This window comes from Neltuma alba, unplaced genomic scaffold (genome assembly GCF_004799145.2).
Source record: "Neltuma alba isolate B1F8T4 unplaced genomic scaffold, ASM479914v2 tig00002446_pilon, whole genome shotgun sequence".
Classification (NCBI taxonomy): domain Eukaryota; kingdom Viridiplantae; phylum Streptophyta; class Magnoliopsida; order Fabales; family Fabaceae; genus Neltuma; species Neltuma alba.
In genome coordinates, this window is record NW_021632864.1 from 533,658 (window position 1) to 553,618 (window position 19,961).

The following is a 19,961-nucleotide window of genomic DNA, read 5'->3' on the forward strand; positions in this document are numbered from 1 at the left end:
CTTTAAAAGGGATACTATAAGCACCTGATATAAAGAGTATTTTATCAAGTGAGTTTGCTTCAAATCTTCTAACGATATGATTATGAAATTATTTTTGTACTTAAATTCCATTGTGTTTTGTATTCATTCTAATAAGATTTCATATGCACTAATAAACCACATTACACTTTATGCTATTCTCATATAACAGTGATAATATTTTGCACTTGAAATATATATATATATATATATATATATATATCGGTAGAAACAAAATAAAAATACTCTGGTCATCAATCAGGCAAGAGGCAAGAAATAAAACTCTAAAAAATAATCACGACAAGCAACTTCTCAATAATAAAGCCATGTAATGTTTCATATTCATTTAAACTTGCAACTACATTACAAAAATATATCACAGGTTGGAATCAATCCTTTCAAACATCCATTTGCGGAGTTGAAACCTGATTTGTGAAATAAAATGCCATCATTTGCAATTACCTCCTCTTCTTTTTTGCCCCTCGTTTTGATACAAACCACTTGCAATTACTTCCCTCAACTCTCAACCCCAAAGTGACCAAATCAGAACATAAAAAGAAAAAAGGGAGGAAAATTACAAGTAGAACCATGAAATCGTAAAAGAGAAGCATCAGTAAAGCGATATTTATTCTACCCAGTTTATGTCCATATGTTTTAGCTTTGAAAGCCACTTATGTGTATCTTGAGAAATACATGGTTTTGATGGGGTGTTGTTCTCACTGTATACATGAGGTGACGATGATTCTCCATGATCAGTTCTCTTGTCCTTGGCAACTATATCTTGTCTGCTTCTATGTCTCACCTTAAGAGATAGAAGGCGAGACACTTCAAGTAGACCACCCCACTTTTCTAGTGCGCGAGCAATATCATAGCGCCCTGTGATAAATTCCATGTCTTGTCAGTTGAAATGATAAATGGAGAAGCTTATAACCAATGGCAACAGTTTCGATATAACCATGATAAAAATCTGCTAGGGATTAATCTTTCTTCTTTAGACTGAAAAGGGAGCAAAACAGAGTTATGCTAAGTGGTGAAGTCAATATTGGACCTACCTGCACGCTCAAATGTTTTTCTACTGGGCATGAAAGAAGGATCCATTCCCCAGTTCCTTTGGAATCGACTAATCTGTACAAAGACATGGGGTACATTCTGATCAGAGGCGTCAATAATGTCATAACTACAAGAAATGAATGTAATAAAAAAACTGTAATGTCGTTGTCTCATGGTTGCAATATATTGATGACTTATTATGCTGTTTTAGCTTGAGGTAAAATAGTGGGAAAAGCTAAGTAGAGAATCAAGTAAGAACATTTGAGTTCAGAAAAGTCAAGGGCATCCAGTAACTAAATTGGAAATTCCGCACCCCACCTCCTCCTGCAAATTTTCAAAATTGTCCCAGTAACCCTTTGGTTTGCGGTGTTTATAAGCCAGAGATAGGTTCATCATCACGGCTATCTTTCGGAAACCACCCATGCGGGTTATAGCCTTCTCAATATCCACCCTTCCCTGCAGACGCAGTTGCTTCCTCATTGGCATAAATCCCTCCTGCCCATGTTCTGAAATAAATTTCAAGATTTCAGATTTTAGAACTTCAATGTCCCTCTGTAAGCCAGGAACCCTAGGCCTTTGTTGATATGATGAACTTTCAACATCATCATTAGAACTCTCCTCAGCTGAACTATATCCATCATCAGCTTCAAAGTCAGATGAAACAACTTGATACGCTGAATCGCTTTCCTGGTCGCTCTCTTCCGATGAATTGGATGCCTCTCTGTTCTCTATGTAATCTCTTATTGCACATAAGTTTGATGGGAGATCTTCATAAATAACCTTAAATGATAAGCGATGAATGTATCAGTAACAACAATTCATATATTCAAATCATACCTTACAACTCAGAATTTACCTAATACTAGTAGAGGGGTAGAAGGCTTAAAAAGAACAAAGATACATGCAAAATAATATCACCCACCTCCTCAATAGGTCAAATATAATATAGTAAAAGTAATGTATTTTTTGATAATTGAGCTTCTTTCCAGTTCCTATCAGAACGTTGATCTAGGTTGGACTGCATTGTGTATGAGCATCTTTTCCAGTGCTAGACTAATTAACATATTGGAAATAACCTAGGCAGATTACCAAAAAACCTTGTATGTGCCAAATTAATTGACAAACCTCCTCCATGATTGCTTCAGAAAGGAATGTATCTTTGCGCATTTTTGACTCCACAGAGTACTTCAGCAAAGTGTGATGATTCCCTAGTTGCTCAAAAATCCATTTTCCCCGGAATGAATCAAAGTCCCCTTCAACCTGTTCAAAACTGATCTCCTGCTCAAGATGTTCACACAAGTCTAGCACCACACGAGCATGAAGTACCATATAAAGCAGACCCTTACACCCCTCCTGCATATTGATTAAACCCAGAAGTTACATCAATTGGACATTTTATAGATAAAAGTGGAATCAAGTTCAACTTGTGCCAAGGGGGCTAAATAGATCAAGTGTTTCATTAACAATAGATGGTAAGGGTAAAAAATTGGTCGGTAAGGTTAATGGAGTGCTCACAAACAAACTAGAACCAATGAGCACAGTTATTATTCTCACTCCTACAACAGTACTTCATTCACATTGCCACGTACCTGAAGAATACGAACTTTATTGTTGTCTCGGGATAAAATTCTGCTGATTGCTAAATTTGGAACTATCCTACACAGTGATATCATGTAAAATCAAGTTAGAAATATGAAACATCAGATGTGTTCACATTTTACTACACACTTTTCAACAGAATTTGGTAAACTCTAGAATAAAGTAATTAGATAAATTGCTTACTCAGGGAGACTCTCATAGGCAGTCACAATATTCCATGCTTCACGGACAGGAGCTTTAACAGTGATACTTGCAACAACACAGCGATGAACACCTCCATTTTCCTTCACATCAAAATAATTTTATTACTGACAGGCAAAAGGGAAAGCACGTCATCAGAATAATGCCACTCGTACCAATTCTAAATCTTTACCAAAAGCCCATCAAATCTGCGGAGATGAACTTCATCCACCACACAAGGCTTGTCAAGCCTGCATACTTTTCCAAACACACCCCAGTTGCTGTTGACTTCACTGGAAGCTACAGGCAAGGAGCCAGAAATTGAGCTGGCAAGACTGTCTTTGCTCTCTCCGGAAGACAATTGCTCACTTTCATGCAAAATTCCATTTATCTTTTTGCCAGTTGACCCATTTACAGCCACAGAAGCTTTATTAGGGTAATCTTCTGGCACTGAAGGTCTCTGATTTCCAAACAAGTTCCTTTCAACTCTATAAGCCAAGGCTCGGAGGTTGACAGGAAGATCTGACCTGATTATCCTTTCCAAGAAAATAGCTGGGAAATTGAGTCTTGGTATCACATTAACTTCATAGGACAAAATAGTTGTTGATGACCTACAAGAGATAGAATTGGAGTGAAAAAGAAAAAAGAAAAAAAGAAGAAGTAGAAATGTAACCCCACAATGTTATTCGATAATTCTGTGTTATAGCCAATAAAGGAGGGAGGACTCAATGAGCAGACCTACATTCATTATCAGACAATTATTACACAACGTAAATTATTTAATTTGTTTTTCGTTCTCATGCTCCTTGATCCCCACATCCCCATCTTAATATTCATGTTGTGAATTCATTGGAAATGGAATACTGCATACCGCTGCTTCAAGGTCTGACAAAAACAAAATCCTTCACTGCATTTTGGTCCATATTAAAGCAAGATGTACTACCCAAAACATTCAATGAAAATATTCAAATTATATTTGAATGCCCTTGTATTACACATGGAATCAGCAGATATCAATATTCCGTATCTATCATAAAGGTCTCCTGATAAAACCCTGAAGGAAAAGCCTTGCCAATGACTAGAGCTTCATTTGACCTTTCAATATGAGCTTCATTAGACTGAAAAGCCACACTCAAAAATCCCTTTTGATCAAAGCAATCTTACCACGTCCAAGGAGTTCAGAAATAATAATTAGAAAATCTTATGTTAAGATTGAGGCGAGGCTGTTTCTTAAGTATTGGACTCTAGAAGTAAATTCTACCTTGTTCCAGATTTTAAGTACCATTTGCCCTCAAACTTCTTAAAGTCTCCATCAACCATGGAAAAGTGAAGTTCTCGATCACATGCCTGAAGCATTAAAACAAAAGTATATGTAATATTAGAAGTTTCTTTCACGTGGATATTCTATCCTTATCCCCTATCTAATCATGAAACCCGAGAAACATTGAAAGAAATATCAAAACCACCTTAATCAATAAAATACTACAAACAATTTTAAGAAGCAGAAGGAGGAATTATAATGCAGTAATTCTTGGCAAAACCCATTCAAATTTAGATACACTTAACAGACAGATGGCTACCGGTCCCATAAGTCACAGGGCAATTACAAGAATAAAGCTTCCAAGGAGGGAACTACAGGTTTCCTTTCAGTAAAGCATTAGAGCGGCTTAAGTAACCACTGGTCCATTACCATTATTAAGCTTCATAAGTAAATAATTAATTGCTTGTACTCAATAGAGGGGCTTACTGAATTGATGAATTCTCGAAGATCCAATACAACGCGGGCTTCTATATGCCAATACATTGCCCTTTGGAAGCCCCTTTGCTCTAACCATATCCTTCCTGGATAAGGGCAAGGAATTCGCCCACTAACCCAAAAAATAATAATTATAATCAATGAAAAAACCACCGACATAGTACCATACAATATACAAGAGTTAGAATTTTTCACCCTCGATACCTCCAGACAAGATTTGGGATGAAATCAGCGAGATGCTCATAATCTGTAAGAGCATTCCAAACTGATTCGATATCTGCATCGATGGAAATTTCTGCTTTAACACTCCGTTCCCTCCATGATATCACTTCGACCTCACAGACCACCTCACGCTCACCCTCCTCGTCTTGCCTAACATTGCCTTCCTTCCCGGGGTTTCTGTTATAGCGATTGCTGTTGACAGAGAAGTCGCTTCTGGGTTTCCACTGGACCCTTCTAGTCGAGGAAAACACAAAACCCTTCTTAAGCTGAGAAGATTTGCCTGGGAAAGGGCTTTTCAGAAACCGTGGGTTTGCTTTTGATGGTAACCATGGAGGGCATTGAGCTCCAAGATTGGTACTTGAAGCTCTGTAAGTGATCATGAGCTCATGTGGGAAGCTAAGCCAACCAGAGTTCCACCGAGAAGCATTGCAGAATGAAAGAAGTAGAAGCGAGAAGAGGGGGATTCGTCTTCTTCATGAATTGCAATGACCGTTATTCGCAGCCACGAGTTTGGGTTCTGTCGTTGGTGAGGATAAGTTGGCGGTCGATATTGCCCAATGACTGCGCGGTGTTGGCGTTGTTTTGGTCATTTCAAATGTGGATGCGGTGAACATGCGCCTGTGACGTGCCTAGCGTGACGGGTGGGTAATGACTGTTTATTTAAAAAGAAGCGCCACACGGGTTAAGAATTGTACTCCAACAAGGGAAAAAAGAAAAGAAGTGCCAAACCAAAAGCAAAAAGGAAAATTGCAAAGAGGTCCCACTCAAGGGAATTAAATACAAAAAAATCTCTTGAAATTATAAAATTATTCTGAAGTCTTAAGAGATTTTTTGTAATAAATTTTATTTGTTTAATTATCAAATTATCCTTCTTTTTTTCCTTAAATTTGTATTGACAACTGAAAAAGCAGTAGTTGACAACTCAGGATGCAAGATTGACAACTATCGCGGCTGGTTTGACAACACATTTTCTCAGCATATCACGCCATAAGTTGTCAAACCAGCCGCGATAGTTGTCAATCCTTGCATCCTGAGTTGTCAACATTACTCTTTCAGTTGTCAATACAAACTTTAAAACAAAAAAAAAGAAGGGTAATTTGGTAAGTAAACAAATAAAATTTAATGCAAAAATTTTTTGGGACTTTAAAATAATTTCATGATTTCAAGGGACCTTTTTGCATTTAATTCCCTTGAGTGGGACCTAATTGATATTTTCCCAAAGCAAAATCACATGGAGGTATAAATTTCAGTGTTTAGAATTATTTCTAAGAAAAAATATATATGTTTATAAAAAAATTATGAGGTAAAAATGAAATTAAAAATTAAAAATTATTTTTTACCAAAAAAATTAATATGTTTTTGATACATCAAAAGTTAATACAATTATGCACATGAAAATTTTATTTTAATTCAAATAACGTTTAGTCTTGGAGTTATATATTTTTACGTTAAAATTATAATTTATTGACTAAAAATATTTTATGTGGTGTGGCTTATTATGATTTGATTATATATTGATGTTGATATTTATATAATTTTGTTTTTGCTTGAAGATATTTATATAAACTATTAGTGATGAACTGATATAACAGACTTATGCTATTGAAAACATAAGGTTGGGATATTTTTAATACCAAGAAAATGACTTGAAGCGTTTGCTGGTCATGAATAATTTTATAAAATTGTGTAATTAAGTCTTAGAAAGGAAACCAAAAAATCTTATAAACAGTGGTGCTGGGGGAGCACTCCTTTGTCCGTCGAGATATCGTGAACAGTTAGATCAAAAAAATCTTGTCTCTATGTAACTATGTAAGCAGTTAAATTCACACAGATAATTGTGAATTATTAATTAAAAAAACAGACAAAGAATATTATTTATTATGTCATCGTACATACATTCTTGTGTCACAAAGCTTTTTTTCCCCTGAACTATTTCACGAGCGGCGCTAAATATCATGAACTATTCATTTGAGTAATGTTACTTTTAAAAAAAAAAAGTCTCAACCATAGTAATGTTTTAAAGTATTTATAAAGTACTAACTAACTTTATGTTCAATAGTAGTTATGATACATGGGATGGTGATGAGCTTGTCACAACCAGTTCAATAAATGAATGTTTTAATAATTTTATGATATTTTCGGCTTATGGTTGGTTATAATTTAGGTCTCAAATTGTCCATAATCCAATTGTGTTGTATACTTTGTTTTGGAATCCAATGATTTATATTTGAAATTGTCGAGTATACAAGTTTTGTGAAATTGATACATTAGTTTGTGTTTATAGGCTTTTTTATTGAGGGATCTTATTTGGCAAACCATGCAATATTATAAACATAATGATATATATTCCAATAAGAAGAAAAATGATTGTGCCAATTGTTGAACACTATTAAATTTTATGGTGCCAATTGTCATTATTTTAATATTTTAGAAACAAAAATACCCTAAAACTATTAATTTTTATGGAGTTAGCTATCGATGTTAAGAATGTTACCACTTAAATGGCAATAGTCCTCCAACTAATAATTTAGAATACGAGTGCTTCTCACAAAATAGTTTAAAAGCAAAAATAATATTTAACCCTAAATAATTCCTTCTAAGACGTTTAAGCAGCCCCCCTCTCTTCCCTTATTATGTTTCCCTGGTTGATAAAAAAAGCTCTCTTGTCACCACAAAAAAGAAAAAAAAATCTCTCTCTCTCTCTCTCTCTCTCTCTCTCTCTCTATAAAATGCAATCCCCACATGTTAAAGATGGTCATTTCCCACTTCCTAGTGTGCCAAAAACGAAAGGTCAAACTAAAGACCTACAAACTAATTACCTCCCATTGGCAAATTACGTACATATATGTCAACCTAGGAAGGCAACAAATATCTTTTCTTACCCCATCCAACAGCGATAAAGTATAATCCAACACAGCCTCCTAGTGTTCCCAACGCTGTTTCCCAGAATTGTCTGTTTGTTCCATCATACAAGCTGATACGAATATTCATCCCAAACAAACCCACCACCACGATACCGGCATTTAGTATCAAGTTTGCTGTATTAAGCATTACTCCTACCTGCAACAGCTGATTCTGCTTATCGTCCAACATTATGTTGATGCAGTCCTCTGTGTCGTCCACGTATTCACTCATCTTTATCCAGTAGCAGATATATCAGTCAGTCAGTGTACAAAATCTTCTATATGGAGTTCTGAGAATTGGAAGTGAGATAGAAAAAGAGAGTTTCAGAGATACGTACATCGGACAGTTTTTGCAATATGCCGTCTATCTGAGCAAAGTATGCTTCTATGAGCATCTCCAATTCCTCAACGTCGGGCTTAACAGTAGTAGAAATGTTAGTGTGCTCTGAATTGGAATCTTCAGCTCTGCACGCAGAATAAAATTTGAGTCAAACATTATTTATTATTTTATTATGCTTCAGGTTTGTGCAGGATAATACAATACTTGGGTATTTTCTGACGGAAAACGATTGTTTTCTAAATTGAAAAAGCAAAAAAGAAAAAAAAAATCCGGCTGTTAGTTCGCACCTGTGATCATCTTCTTCAACAGGAGAAACTTCTCTTGGCGATGATTGATCTGGGGAGCGAGAAGCAAGTTTACGCGTCAGGTACATTTCAGCCATGTCATTGTCATCGTCTAACAAATGCTCCAGTTCGTCTCGTACCTGCAAAATCCAAGATGAGAGTAGAAATAAACAACTGCATAATCGAAGGCTAGGAAACTTTAAGAAGACATGAACCAGCACAAGTGACAGGAAGAATTAAGAAAAGGCAACATATCCACAATGCTCCTGTAAATGGTTAATATTTCTTAGTCAAAATCCGTAAGTGATCAGCGTTGTCTGAGAGTGCATGATTATTTACCTTCTGCACACGACCAGAAAGTGTTACCAGACGACTCTTGATCTGTCTCACGCGTTCAAGATTGAGTGTGCTAATTTGAGAAGTCAATTCATCTAGAGCTGGGTAAGCCTCTTCTTCCAATGTGTGAGTCTGATACAGGTCCAAGAAGTTAAGTACAGTACCAGCTTTCGAGCTTATTATATACAGTACATTGTATAAAGCCAAAGCCAAAAAGGAAACCGGAAAACTGAACCAAAAACAATAAGAACGCAAATACAAATGGAATTTGTAGAGTACAGTCCCCATATTTACGACTGAACCACATTTACGGCTGAACTTCAAAGATTATAAGGTTTGGGCAAAAAGGGAGAGACGACACCTCCGATGAGGCACTCCCTAAGCAAAAAAATATGCATCTATTATCTTCGCCTACGCACCCTCTTGAATTTCAAAAGATAAGCATTCCACTCACCACGGAAAAGTAAATAGACAATTCTGAAATCACAAAATTTCAAATCCTAGCCCATCTTTTGACTAGTTATAAGTGGGAATTGGTAATTGTCCTTCGTGTTCATTATTCCCATTTAAAGTATACCTCGACTCGAGAATAGAATCTCTAAAGATATTTACACCAATACCATTCAGCCGTTTTGTTTAATGATAAATCTATGTAAGAAATAATAACAAAATGTGCCTTTAGGCACGATGAACGACAACACCACCAACCCCCCCCCCCAAAAAAAAAGCACCATGAACAGCATCATTAGAGATATGGAAGTGCCAAATGAACAAATAATTATAATACACACCTCAGATTCAAGGCACCTGCATGCAGATTCAAGGCAAGCTTCAAGTGCCCTAAATTCGAAAGGCAGCTGCTTAGGAGCTGCAGTCACTGGCTCGTCATCTGAACTCTTATGACTATCCTCTTTACTGTTAATGTTCTCAGACGTTTCTTTGGTTGAATTCGAATGATGACGACTGCGCAAGGAAGGAAGCTGGTGATTGGTTGCGAACTCAGGATCCTTTTCTTTACTCATCTGCACAATGCAGTTCAGAATTCATAAATTCTCACTATAATTAATCAGTTTTATTAGATGGTAAAAAATGATATGTGCAATGCCATAAGTGGTTTGAGACAGCAGGGGACTTAAGATTAAACCTGTTCGAAAAGCAGAATTTTATAAATTTAGAAGTGCTTTTGATAAGAAAGAAAAGATCATAAACGTTAAAAATAAATATGTTTTCAACCCGGGGGTTTCGATTTCCTTTTTTGCTTCTTGAAAGAACACAAGCTTATCTAAACAATTCTATCCTAGCATAAATTCAGTTTACCGAACAACGGTATTCGATTTCCAGCAGTTGCTGTGATGAGGTATAATTATATTAACAGAAAATGAATACAAATTTACGGCGAAAGCTCCATGGAGGGAGAACATAGATGAAAATTGAAAGAAATGACTTAGAATTACTTGAAGAGGCGCTCCACTGTAAGTAGAAACGCGAGCCTGAAGATCTTGAACAAATTGAGCAAACAATGCATTAGAGCAATTGATCAAAAGGACCTCCTTGGCCGTAATCACAGCTTTAATGTGCTCCAAATTGATGACGATGGCTCTCTCGCGTCCCAGAATGGAGGACGGGTACGACAATATTGGATCGAGAGCACGAAGATCACGCGCCGGTAAGCCAGTGCGCCTCATGATGGAATGCTTGTCAACCTCCTCGAGGTGCGACTGCCCAGTCTCCGACACGACAAGCCACACCTTCACTCCGATGCCCTTCCGGCGAGCCTGCGCTTGAGCGTAAGCATTAGTGCTCGATTGCAACATTGTGGCTTTTCCGATTTCTTCGTCGCCCATGGCAGTTCGCCTTGCAGCCGGGGATTCTAACGTGAGCGTATATATTGTTGCTCGTTCTTATTTATTCTAAATGGGAGATTTTTATATTTTAAGGTGAGTATCAGGCAGCTTATATTTTTCTGATGCATTGGAAGAAATCAGGTAGTTATAATGAGGAGATTTGCACGCGCCAAATTCGGAGATCAGGGGCATTAGGCCAAACTAACTTTCTCGGAAATTAGGAGTTTTGCACCCAGTTGCGGTGCTTTACCAAGCAAATCATATGGGACCATTCAAATATGATTTTGGTGGTCTAGATTTATTTTTTTTATTTTTTAAAATAATTATTTTAATAGGTATATAATCTAAAATGAAGATAACCTTTTAATTATAATTTTTTTAAAAATAATTTTTATTTAAAAATAAAAATAAAAAATTAAATCTAAACCATCCAAATTAAATTTGAATAATCTAGATATGATGAGTTTTTAGTGCTTATTACTTTGACAAGCACCAAAACTTATTCCGTTTTACACCATATTACTCAATACCCATTCCCTCATAGGCATATAGGCATATATATATATATATATAGTTAATTAATTTGAATAAATTGAAAAAACTAAATAAATTAGTTATGTTTGTCAAAAATATATGTTAATTTTTTTAAAATACCTTCTTGAATTATTTGCCTTAAAATTAAAAATAATTCTTGATACAAATTCTCTCAACATGTATACAGGTCTTATATTTAAAATCAAACTTAACCCCTAATTATTTCCTATATTAAGAATGGGAGGTTATTGATATTTTTGGAAAAATAGTAAGTCTATTGTTTTTACACGATAACTATTGCAACCTTTTTGTTGTAAACTGTAATTTACCGAGACAAATATATATATATATCATCAAAAAAAATTTATGGAATAAGTATCTTTTAAGAAAATTATGTTGTTTCAGCATCTTGACTTGTTTGAATTAGTGTTGGTAAAAGTAATTTTTATTTTGATTAGCTTTTGCAAACTGAAATTAAAATAAAATATCATTAATATAATGAAATTTATATTTTGATTTTTTCCGACAAAATTAGTTTAATAAACTAAAAATTATTTGACTAATTAATTGAAAGACAAGTTTAAAGGTAAAATGACAAAAAAAAAAGCATAAATTGTATGAGATGAATACGCATATATATATATATATATAATATATAATGTGACAATTTTAGGGAAAATATTAAAAATAAAATTATAAAAACAAAATTAGTCTATCTGTTATTGGAAAAATTTGAAAACACTAAAATACCAAATTCAATATATTTAGTGGATAAAAATCTATAAATTAGAAATCATACAAATATAAATTTTTTAACTAAATTCAAAATTAATGATAATTATATTATGTACAAAAAATTGATATCTATCCAATAAAATTTTGTATTCAACTTTCAAATTGGAGAAACTTTGTTATCTGAGACAAAAAAATTTGCCTTTATTATCCCTTTCATCTTCAAGATTCGTCATCCTTTCTGCTCTCCCTACTCAAAAATCAAAATCCCTTACTCCAACAGAGTTCACTGCCGTCCTCAAAGGAAATCACACCAAAAAAACTCATCTCCTTTTGGCATTGAATTATGTTATTTCCTCCCAATTGATTGTGTTTTATTAATTGATTTTTTTTAGGTATAGAAATTTTCTTATTAGAAGCAATCCTATTTGAAACACTATTTAGCACTAAATATAAGCATATCTCCCAGCAGGAATTTGAACCCTGATTCACCTTGTATGAAACTAACTAGATCCAATCTTATTGGTTGTTAATTGATTGTTAATTAAGGTAGAGGAAAGATAGGAAATAGAAAGGCGGAGGTGAGAAGCCCAGCACAGAATAAAGAAAGACCTCACCAATTCCATCATCATAGGTAAAATTGTGAATATTTTGATTGGATTTTAGAAAATAGAATTTGAAAAAAAATATTTTGAGAATAGATTTTGAATATAGGGGTTCATCTGGTCGCCCTTATAAATTTTATTTAAATTTATGTTTTTTGTTTTTGGTGAAAACCAAAACATGCCCCTAACTGATGCTTTTTAATCTTATATATAAGCATTTTGCTTAAAAAAACATGTTTAGCCATAATAAAAAATTAATTGTTATTAACTTTGCCTTAAAATTTAATAACCTTTTAATTTTACTCCTAATTAAAATGTACACTTTTTAAAACATACTTCATCCAGTCCTTAATATAAGAGTTAGTTTGACTTTCAATTTAATTCTAAATATAAAAATCTAATCTACTTTGTCTCTCATATTTATCGATTTTTTCAAAGTAGTTCTTATAGTAGTTGCACATGTTAAAAATTCAATTAAATGGTAGTTTTAACTAATACATGATTAGCAATGGCATTTTAAAAAAAAACATTAATTATTATAAATAACTAACTCAACAAACTTTTTAAATTTATTTAAATTAATCAACTAGCTCTTATATTAAAGATTGGAAGTAGTAACAATATATGTAAAAGGTAAACTAATATATTCATGGTAGAAATTTAATTAAGCTTCTTATAAATAAGACAAAATATTTTCTTGAGTTAAGAGTCAAAATACCTATAAAAATATATCAAAAGTTCACCCAACACTATGATTTTTTTTTTGTTTAAATCTACCAATTAAAGTTTAAAAAGAACTCAAAAATACTAGTACCATTAAAATGCAATAACATCCATTAAAATTGGTTGTGGGATCTACAATTTTTTAATAAATTACCAAAATATCCCAAATTAAAATAGAAAAGTTAAGGGTCCAAAATACTGATAAACTTATACCAAAAGTTCATTAAACACCATATAATTTTTAATAAAAATATCAAAATACCCCAATTTTGAATGGTTATTGTATTTTTTGTGTTAGAAACTATTAATTATAATAAATTTTTATAATTAAAATAACTCATATAAAAAAATTTGAGCTTAAATTGAATTGCCCTTTAACAATAGGTTGTTTATATCCCCAGTCTCTTTTTTTTAAGTAGACATTATAGGTATGTTGTTGGAAAATAAGCTTATTTTTAATAAATTTTTTCCTCATCATCCAATTTTTTAGTAAAAACCAGTCAATTGTTGTAACTATTATGGTTGAAAATATTTTAATAGCATAGATATTATATATAATAATTAAATATTTTTCTAACTTATCATATTTTATATTTTAACATCATTAGAAAATTGTTAAATAAAGGCAAAAAAATAAATATTTACATTTTAATTCTTTGGTTAGAATTTATTAGATATTTTCATACTTTTAATTTAATTTAAAAATTCATAATTATATCTATAATAAAATTATATGAAAATATTCTAAAGTTTGATTGAAATAAAGAATTTGAATCCATCTTGTAAGAAAGTGAGTTTTTTTCTTGGAATGGAGATTAATCGAAAAAATCATTGAAAGGTTGGAGAGATATGGTGGTTTCTTTTGTTTTTTTTTTTTTAATTGGGACTATTTAGGTGCTTTCATTAAAAATATTGGGGTTTCACTACCAAAAGTGTTTTAAATTCTTTCAAAAAATTGAACATAAACATAAAAGAAATTTCATGTTTATTGTTAAATTTGATAACATATACTAAAAGATAAATATATATATAAATGTAAAAGAATTTTGTTGCCTTTATTTTCAAAAGATAACCATAATGTCTACTAATAAAAAGATTGGGAATATAAACAACTTATCGTTGAAGAGAAATTCAATTCAAACTCAAACTATTTTATATGAGTTATTTTAATTATAAAAATGTATTATAATCAATAATCTCTAACACATCCTAATGCAACAGTCTTTTGAGATTGGGGTATTTTGATACTTTTATTAAAAATTATATGGTGTTTGGCAAATTTTTGATATAAGTTCATGCGTATTTTTTATCTTTAACTTTATCAGTTTTAATTGGGGGCATTTTAGTAATTTTATTTAAAAAAGTGGGTCTCACAAACAATTTTAATGGACGTTATTGCATTTTAATGGCTAGTATCTTTGAGTTGTTTTTAAACTTTAATCGGTAGATTTGAACTTAAAAAAGATCATGATGTTGGGTGACTTTTGATATATTTTTATGAGTATTTTTTACTCTTAATCCTACTTTCTCCCTATCTTACAAAAAGTAAATAACCGTTAGTTACAAATGTCATCTTGTCCAATACTATTATCTATATTTAAATTAAGATTTTTTTCATCAACGTTATTAAAATTAGGAGTTACTTGTTCCATTTCTATTTGTACCAATTAAACTAACTTAACTAATTTATATATTAAGCGTGCTTCCATTTTTCCAATTTCACCATAAGCTCACCCTATTTGCTAACCTTTAAAAAGAAAAAACAGACAACATCTACAATAAGTCAGTAAGTCAATTCATATATTCAACAGATATATTTTGAAAAAGATACTATTTCCGGTCCTCAATATAAGAGTTCATTTGACTTTTATTTTGGTCATAAATATAAGACCCCAATCCATTTTCAAAGAAATCCTTCTAATAATGATAGTTCTAACTAACACACTTAATTAGTAAAAATATTTTAGGAAAGACAATATCTATTCATTACAAATAACTAACTTAACTTATTTCTTTAATTTTTTCAAATTAGTCAATTAGCTCTTATAATTAAGATCGGTAGTATTAATAATACGTCCACCCCCTCCCTTGATTATTTTCTTTTATTTTTAGGTTCAATTTTTACTCTCCCCTTTTTTGTCATTTTCAAGTCTCCAACAACCTCATGCTTCTTTAAAAACACCAAAAGAAAAACAAATACAGAGGAAATAATCTGCATCGAAAACAATTAAAATTAAAAATAATTAATAAATTGTTATAAATAAAGAAGAAATAGAGAGAAGAATCATACAGAGAAAGAGAGGATCAACAAGAGAGAGTATTTCTCATTCCATTCAAGTGTACTCAATACATTATATATGGCCTCTATTTATAGGCACAGCTTTATACCTTTGATTAGAATCTACAGATTATATAGTAATAGGAGATAATTGTGGGATATAGAAATAATGGGAGATATTATATATTATAGGGAATATAGGAGATAATGGGAGATATATGGACATCCACAAAGATATTATTATATTCATAATACTCCCCCTTGGATGTCCAATATATATGAATGTGCCTCGTTAAAAAACTTCAACTAGAAAAAACCTTGTGGGATAAAAACCTAGCGAAAGAAAAAAGTACATCATTCATTGATACACTATGCAATGCTGCCTCATTAAAAACCTTGCTAAGAAAACCCAGTGGGACAAAACCAAAGACAAAGAAAAAAAAGTACAGCGTGTATCAACTCCCCCTCTTGGCAACATCAGTTGACATCTTGGAGCCTGCAAAGTCTAATATAACGAACAATTCTTCCAAATATTGTAATGAGATAAAAATGTCAAATATGAATTTCATAATCTTCTAAAAATTATGAGACAAATAGTCCTTTTATAGTTTACTCACACGTAGATCATACTATGATCTCTTGACATGAGGATCAAACAAGAATACTTTATCTATATAGCCATTAAGATTAGTTTTGGATACTTTCAGATAAAATAATATTACCTCCATATCATCCTTAAAGTAAAGAAGAATATTTTTAATTTCATTCCAACATCTTCATGTTGATAAAAAAACTATATCATGCTAATCAGCAAATGATAGCTCAAATTCTGTATAGCTAGATAGATATATAAATGTTTCAGTGACACTAAGATATGGTACTTCTGGACCAAGTGTTTACTCATGACCTTCTGGAGGTCTAAATCGATTTTTAGTCCATATCTAAAGATCTTGCAACTACCGAAACATATAATGGATATTGCTTATCCACATAATATATGTGACTTATCTATATGTATTCTTCTGAAAGCTTTCATTTCAAACTTTTTCTTTAAGTAATTCGCAACTTTTGAAAACTCATCAGGAGTTTTGATACTATCATCATAAATAATACTGATAACAAACTCATTTTGAATCTTTTCACAAACAGACAAGTTGGAATATGTTTACATCATTTCTTTAGTCGATATTAACCACATATGTCTCATATAGATACTTACTTGAATAGTATCCTTGAGAACATAATTGTATGCTTCTAGAAACTTAAATTCTTCAAGAATTTTCATACATTATGATCTATATCTATTTATATATTGGAACATTTGAATTTAATAATTTATACAAGGATTTGAATCTTTCAGAGATTCATATAAAATTTCACTATAAAGTGAGTCATACGTTATAGTTATATATTTCTAGGACGCACATGAAAAAATTTCATTTATTACCAGACTGCCAGATTGATAAAACATGTAATTTAATCTACTACAAGATTTTATTTCTCTTTATATTTTACAAATGCCTATTTACATAATACTAGCATTACACTTCAAGTGTATAGGCCAGGGATACACAAATCCCTGTTACATTGCATCTTTTCTTTTTTGTTGGCCAACCATTTTTCTGTCTGTATCTCATGATAGATTTATATATAAGATCCTCACTTGATCATGTGATATCATCAATCAAATTATTGTCGACAATTTTATTCCTTTATCGATTCTATTTTCTTTTATGACATAATATATCGAGATCTCTTTATTGCTTTTAGACACTTAAACCTCTTCAGGGGTCAAAGAGTTATGTCTTAACCTCTTTTGCAATTCATACCTTCTTAGTATGATCATCATGATCATTTGCTCCTTTTTCTTTTCTTTTGGAACCGATCATAATTTCATGCTTTTAGCATGTCTTCAAGAATGGGGGCATTTTAGCTGCAATATAAGAATTAAAAAATTCTCATTTGGGTCAGTAATTGCATCTGGCAGACATTAGTAATGTTTTATAAATGCAATACTTTATGAACTTCTAGTTCATACTACTATATTTGAGGATCTACATTTAATAGTGAAAGTGCATTATATGTGCTCTCTTTTCTAACTATACATTTTCTCCCCCTTATATTGGAAATATGCAATGCAAGTCTCCCAAATCCGTAAATCACCTTTAGAAATATTATTTTGTTTCATTTAGAGACAAACAAGAATAAGGAGGTTCTTATCTAACATTGATCCCAACTTACTTTTAATATTTATCTATGTGCATTATTACTGTGGAATAATAAATATTGCACATTCTAAGATGAAAAATGTCTGCCCTGACCAAAAGCCAATTATAATGGGAGAATTTACAATACATTGTTGGCTTGATGTATTTATATGCAAAAATATATAAAATCAATCATCCCAATACTCAAATAGGAATTCTGTTCTCATAAACTCTGATCTAGCTACTTATGGAGGCTTTTACTAAGCATATAATCATCAGCAACGTGAGGAACAATTACTAGCAATCTCAACAAGAATCATATTGATTTCATAATCAAGAACTTATGTACTTAATGTAATTATTTGAACATATTTGCAAACTTTAGGTTGCAAGTTGATCATAAATACTTGTGACCATTTTATAGATGCATCTTTTACTTATAGAGTATTACTTTGGTCCACATGGTGTCTAAATAGACCCATATATAAAGTCGATACATTATAAATCTGTACGGATCCTATTTTGAGCATAGCTAGTGATGTTCTCTTTGAGCACAATCAACACATAAAAATTCTTGAATCATATATCATTTTTAAAGAATCTTCTAGTTCTTTAATAAATGACAATACACATTTTTCATGACATTTTGCATCATTATGATTCAGGATGATTTGACCGGTCATGCCAAACTATGAATGCATAAACTTCTGGTTTATTGTAAAATTATTCTCAATTATTGGTAAACTTCTTGTTACCATGTTATATTAATTATTTTTCTCCTTAATATTCCATTATGAATTTTATCTTTAGGATAATAAATTATGATATAGGTCTTCTAGAGCATTAGTTTTTATCTTTTACCCAAATTGTAGAAACCTGTGCACTCATGGAAGGTTGAGCGCTACTGGCTCTTCTGGAGCTTTTTTTTTTTCAAAAGGAACATGAGATATAAGGATTGACATTAATATTAATAATAACAAATTCCATCCAACATGATTTACACTTGTATTTCAAAAATCTCCTCCTCAAGTGTGAGTCGTATAAATATATTTTTCTTATTTCTGTATTTCAAATACAGTGAATAATATATAGTAAGCTAATAACATATCTTTAACTTGAAATTCAAATGCTTCCTGATTCATATATAATAATATATTTCAATCCAATTGAGCTATCATCTTAAGACTCTTTGATAAGCAAATATTCTAATATAAATGTTTGTGGGTCATAATTTTTCATTATCAATTTCTTTTCTACCCACAAAAATAATGGGAAAATTGCATTAGTTATTCAAGAACTATATCGATTTGTTACTAGTTCTTCAGGAACTATATTAATATTTTGCTATTAGTTCTTCTGGAACTATATCAATCTTTTGTTATTAGTCCTTCTGGAACTATATCAATTTTTTGATTACATATAGTTCTTAAAAAAAAAGCTATATATAGTTCTTCAAGAACTAAAATATATTATTATTTCACTATATGATATACTTCACTTTTTGTTATACTTTGTTTTTTCAAAATATGAAGTATTTTTTTTGAACAAAATATATATATTTCTCGATATTTCGTTATTCAAAAACTTTATTTCTTTGTATATATATTATGTAATGCTTCAAAACTTATTCATAAATTTATAAATTTAACAAAAAAAATCTATAAGGACTAAAATCAAACTATATAGTTAGGAAGATTTGAATCATAAGCCTTTAGGGCTATTTATAAGTCATTAGTCTTCAAGATTCTATATTGGAAATTATATATATTTTTAAAGATCATTTGTGTCACTTCATATTTAAACCATAAGCCTTCAGGGCTTTAAAAACATCATAAGTTATTATTTTCATGTTATTCAATAACATGAGTGTAATGGCTGCTGGCCATTTAGTAATAAGAAAATTATAATATTAATAAATATCAAATTGAATGTCAAAAATATATGAGAATAAGATAAAAATAAAACTTGAATTTCAAATTAATTAAATGTAACATGAAATAAAGAGAAAAGATAAACTCTTCTACCAATACATCATTCACTATATAGTCATTAGTTTTCTGGGTCACATTATTTATAATTCTAATTGTCATAATTTTTCTTTTATAAACAAACCATATAATGATCCTTCTCATAATCAACACTATATGGCTTTAGGCCATTTAATAAAGAAAATAAAGATACATGGCATCTAGCTATTTAATTTCAAAATAAAAAATTAAAGATATATGGATTCTGACCATAAGATAAAACTTTGATGTTATATGGCTTCAAGCCAATTAATAAAATAACAAAATTAAATATTTATGACTTCTAGTCATAAGATAAAAAATCAAAATTATATGAATGCGAA

The 19,961-nt window shown here is 31.5% G+C and overlaps 2 protein-coding genes across 2 annotated transcripts; both read right to left on the bottom strand.

Moving 5' to 3' along the window:
• Positions 1 to 327: 327 nt before the first annotated feature.
• On the bottom strand, positions 328 to 5,283 carry LOC114727950 (uncharacterized). The gene is made up of 10 exons (XM_028914742.1): positions 4,808 to 5,283; positions 4,595 to 4,715; positions 4,109 to 4,194; positions 3,041 to 3,458; positions 2,851 to 2,951; positions 2,658 to 2,724; positions 2,194 to 2,421; positions 1,387 to 1,848; positions 1,071 to 1,143; positions 328 to 894 (listed from the first exon to the last, which is right to left on the bottom strand). Exons 1-10 carry the CDS (start codon positions 5,203 to 5,205, stop codon positions 644 to 646), a joined length of 2,205 nt encoding a protein of 734 aa, XP_028770575.1. The 5' UTR covers positions 5,206 to 5,283; the 3' UTR covers positions 328 to 643.
• A 2,395-nt stretch (positions 5,284 to 7,678) lies between these two features.
• On the bottom strand, positions 7,679 to 10,532 carry LOC114728387 (magnesium transporter MRS2-F-like). Its single transcript, XM_028915295.1, has 6 exons — positions 10,143 to 10,532; positions 9,480 to 9,710; positions 8,692 to 8,820; positions 8,356 to 8,492; positions 8,067 to 8,193; positions 7,679 to 7,960 (listed from the first exon to the last, which is right to left on the bottom strand). The coding sequence occupies exons 1-6, from the start codon at positions 10,530 to 10,532 to the stop codon at positions 7,679 to 7,681; spliced, it is 1,296 nt and encodes a 431-aa protein (XP_028771128.1).
• Between the last annotated feature and the right edge of the window lie 9,429 nt (positions 10,533 to 19,961).

Bases quoted from the DNA above. Each gene is read 5' to 3' on its own strand.
- LOC114727950 (XM_028914742.1), bottom strand. From the start codon at position 5,205: ATGATCACTTACAGAGCTTCAAGTACCAATCTTGGAGCTCAATGCCCT. The intron at 3,459-4,108 runs GTAGAATTTACT...TATCTCTTGTAG, and splicing joins TACTTAAAATCTGGAACAAG to GTCATCAACAACTATTTTGT. The intron at 2,952-3,040 runs GTAAAGATTTAG...TTTGATGTGAAG, and splicing joins GCAGATTTGATGGGCTTTTG to GAAAATGGAGGTGTTCATCG.
- LOC114728387 (XM_028915295.1), bottom strand. From the start codon at position 10,532: ATGGGCGACGAAGAAATCGGAAAAGCCACAATGTTGCAATCGAGCACT. The intron at 9,711-10,142 runs GTAATTCTAAGT...TGCATTGTGCAG, and splicing joins ACAGTGGAGCGCCTCTTCAA to ATGAGTAAAGAAAAGGATCC. The intron at 8,493-8,691 runs GTAAATAATCAT...TGGATTTTGCAG, and splicing joins TTTCTGGTCGTGTGCAGAAG to GTACGAGACGAACTGGAGCA.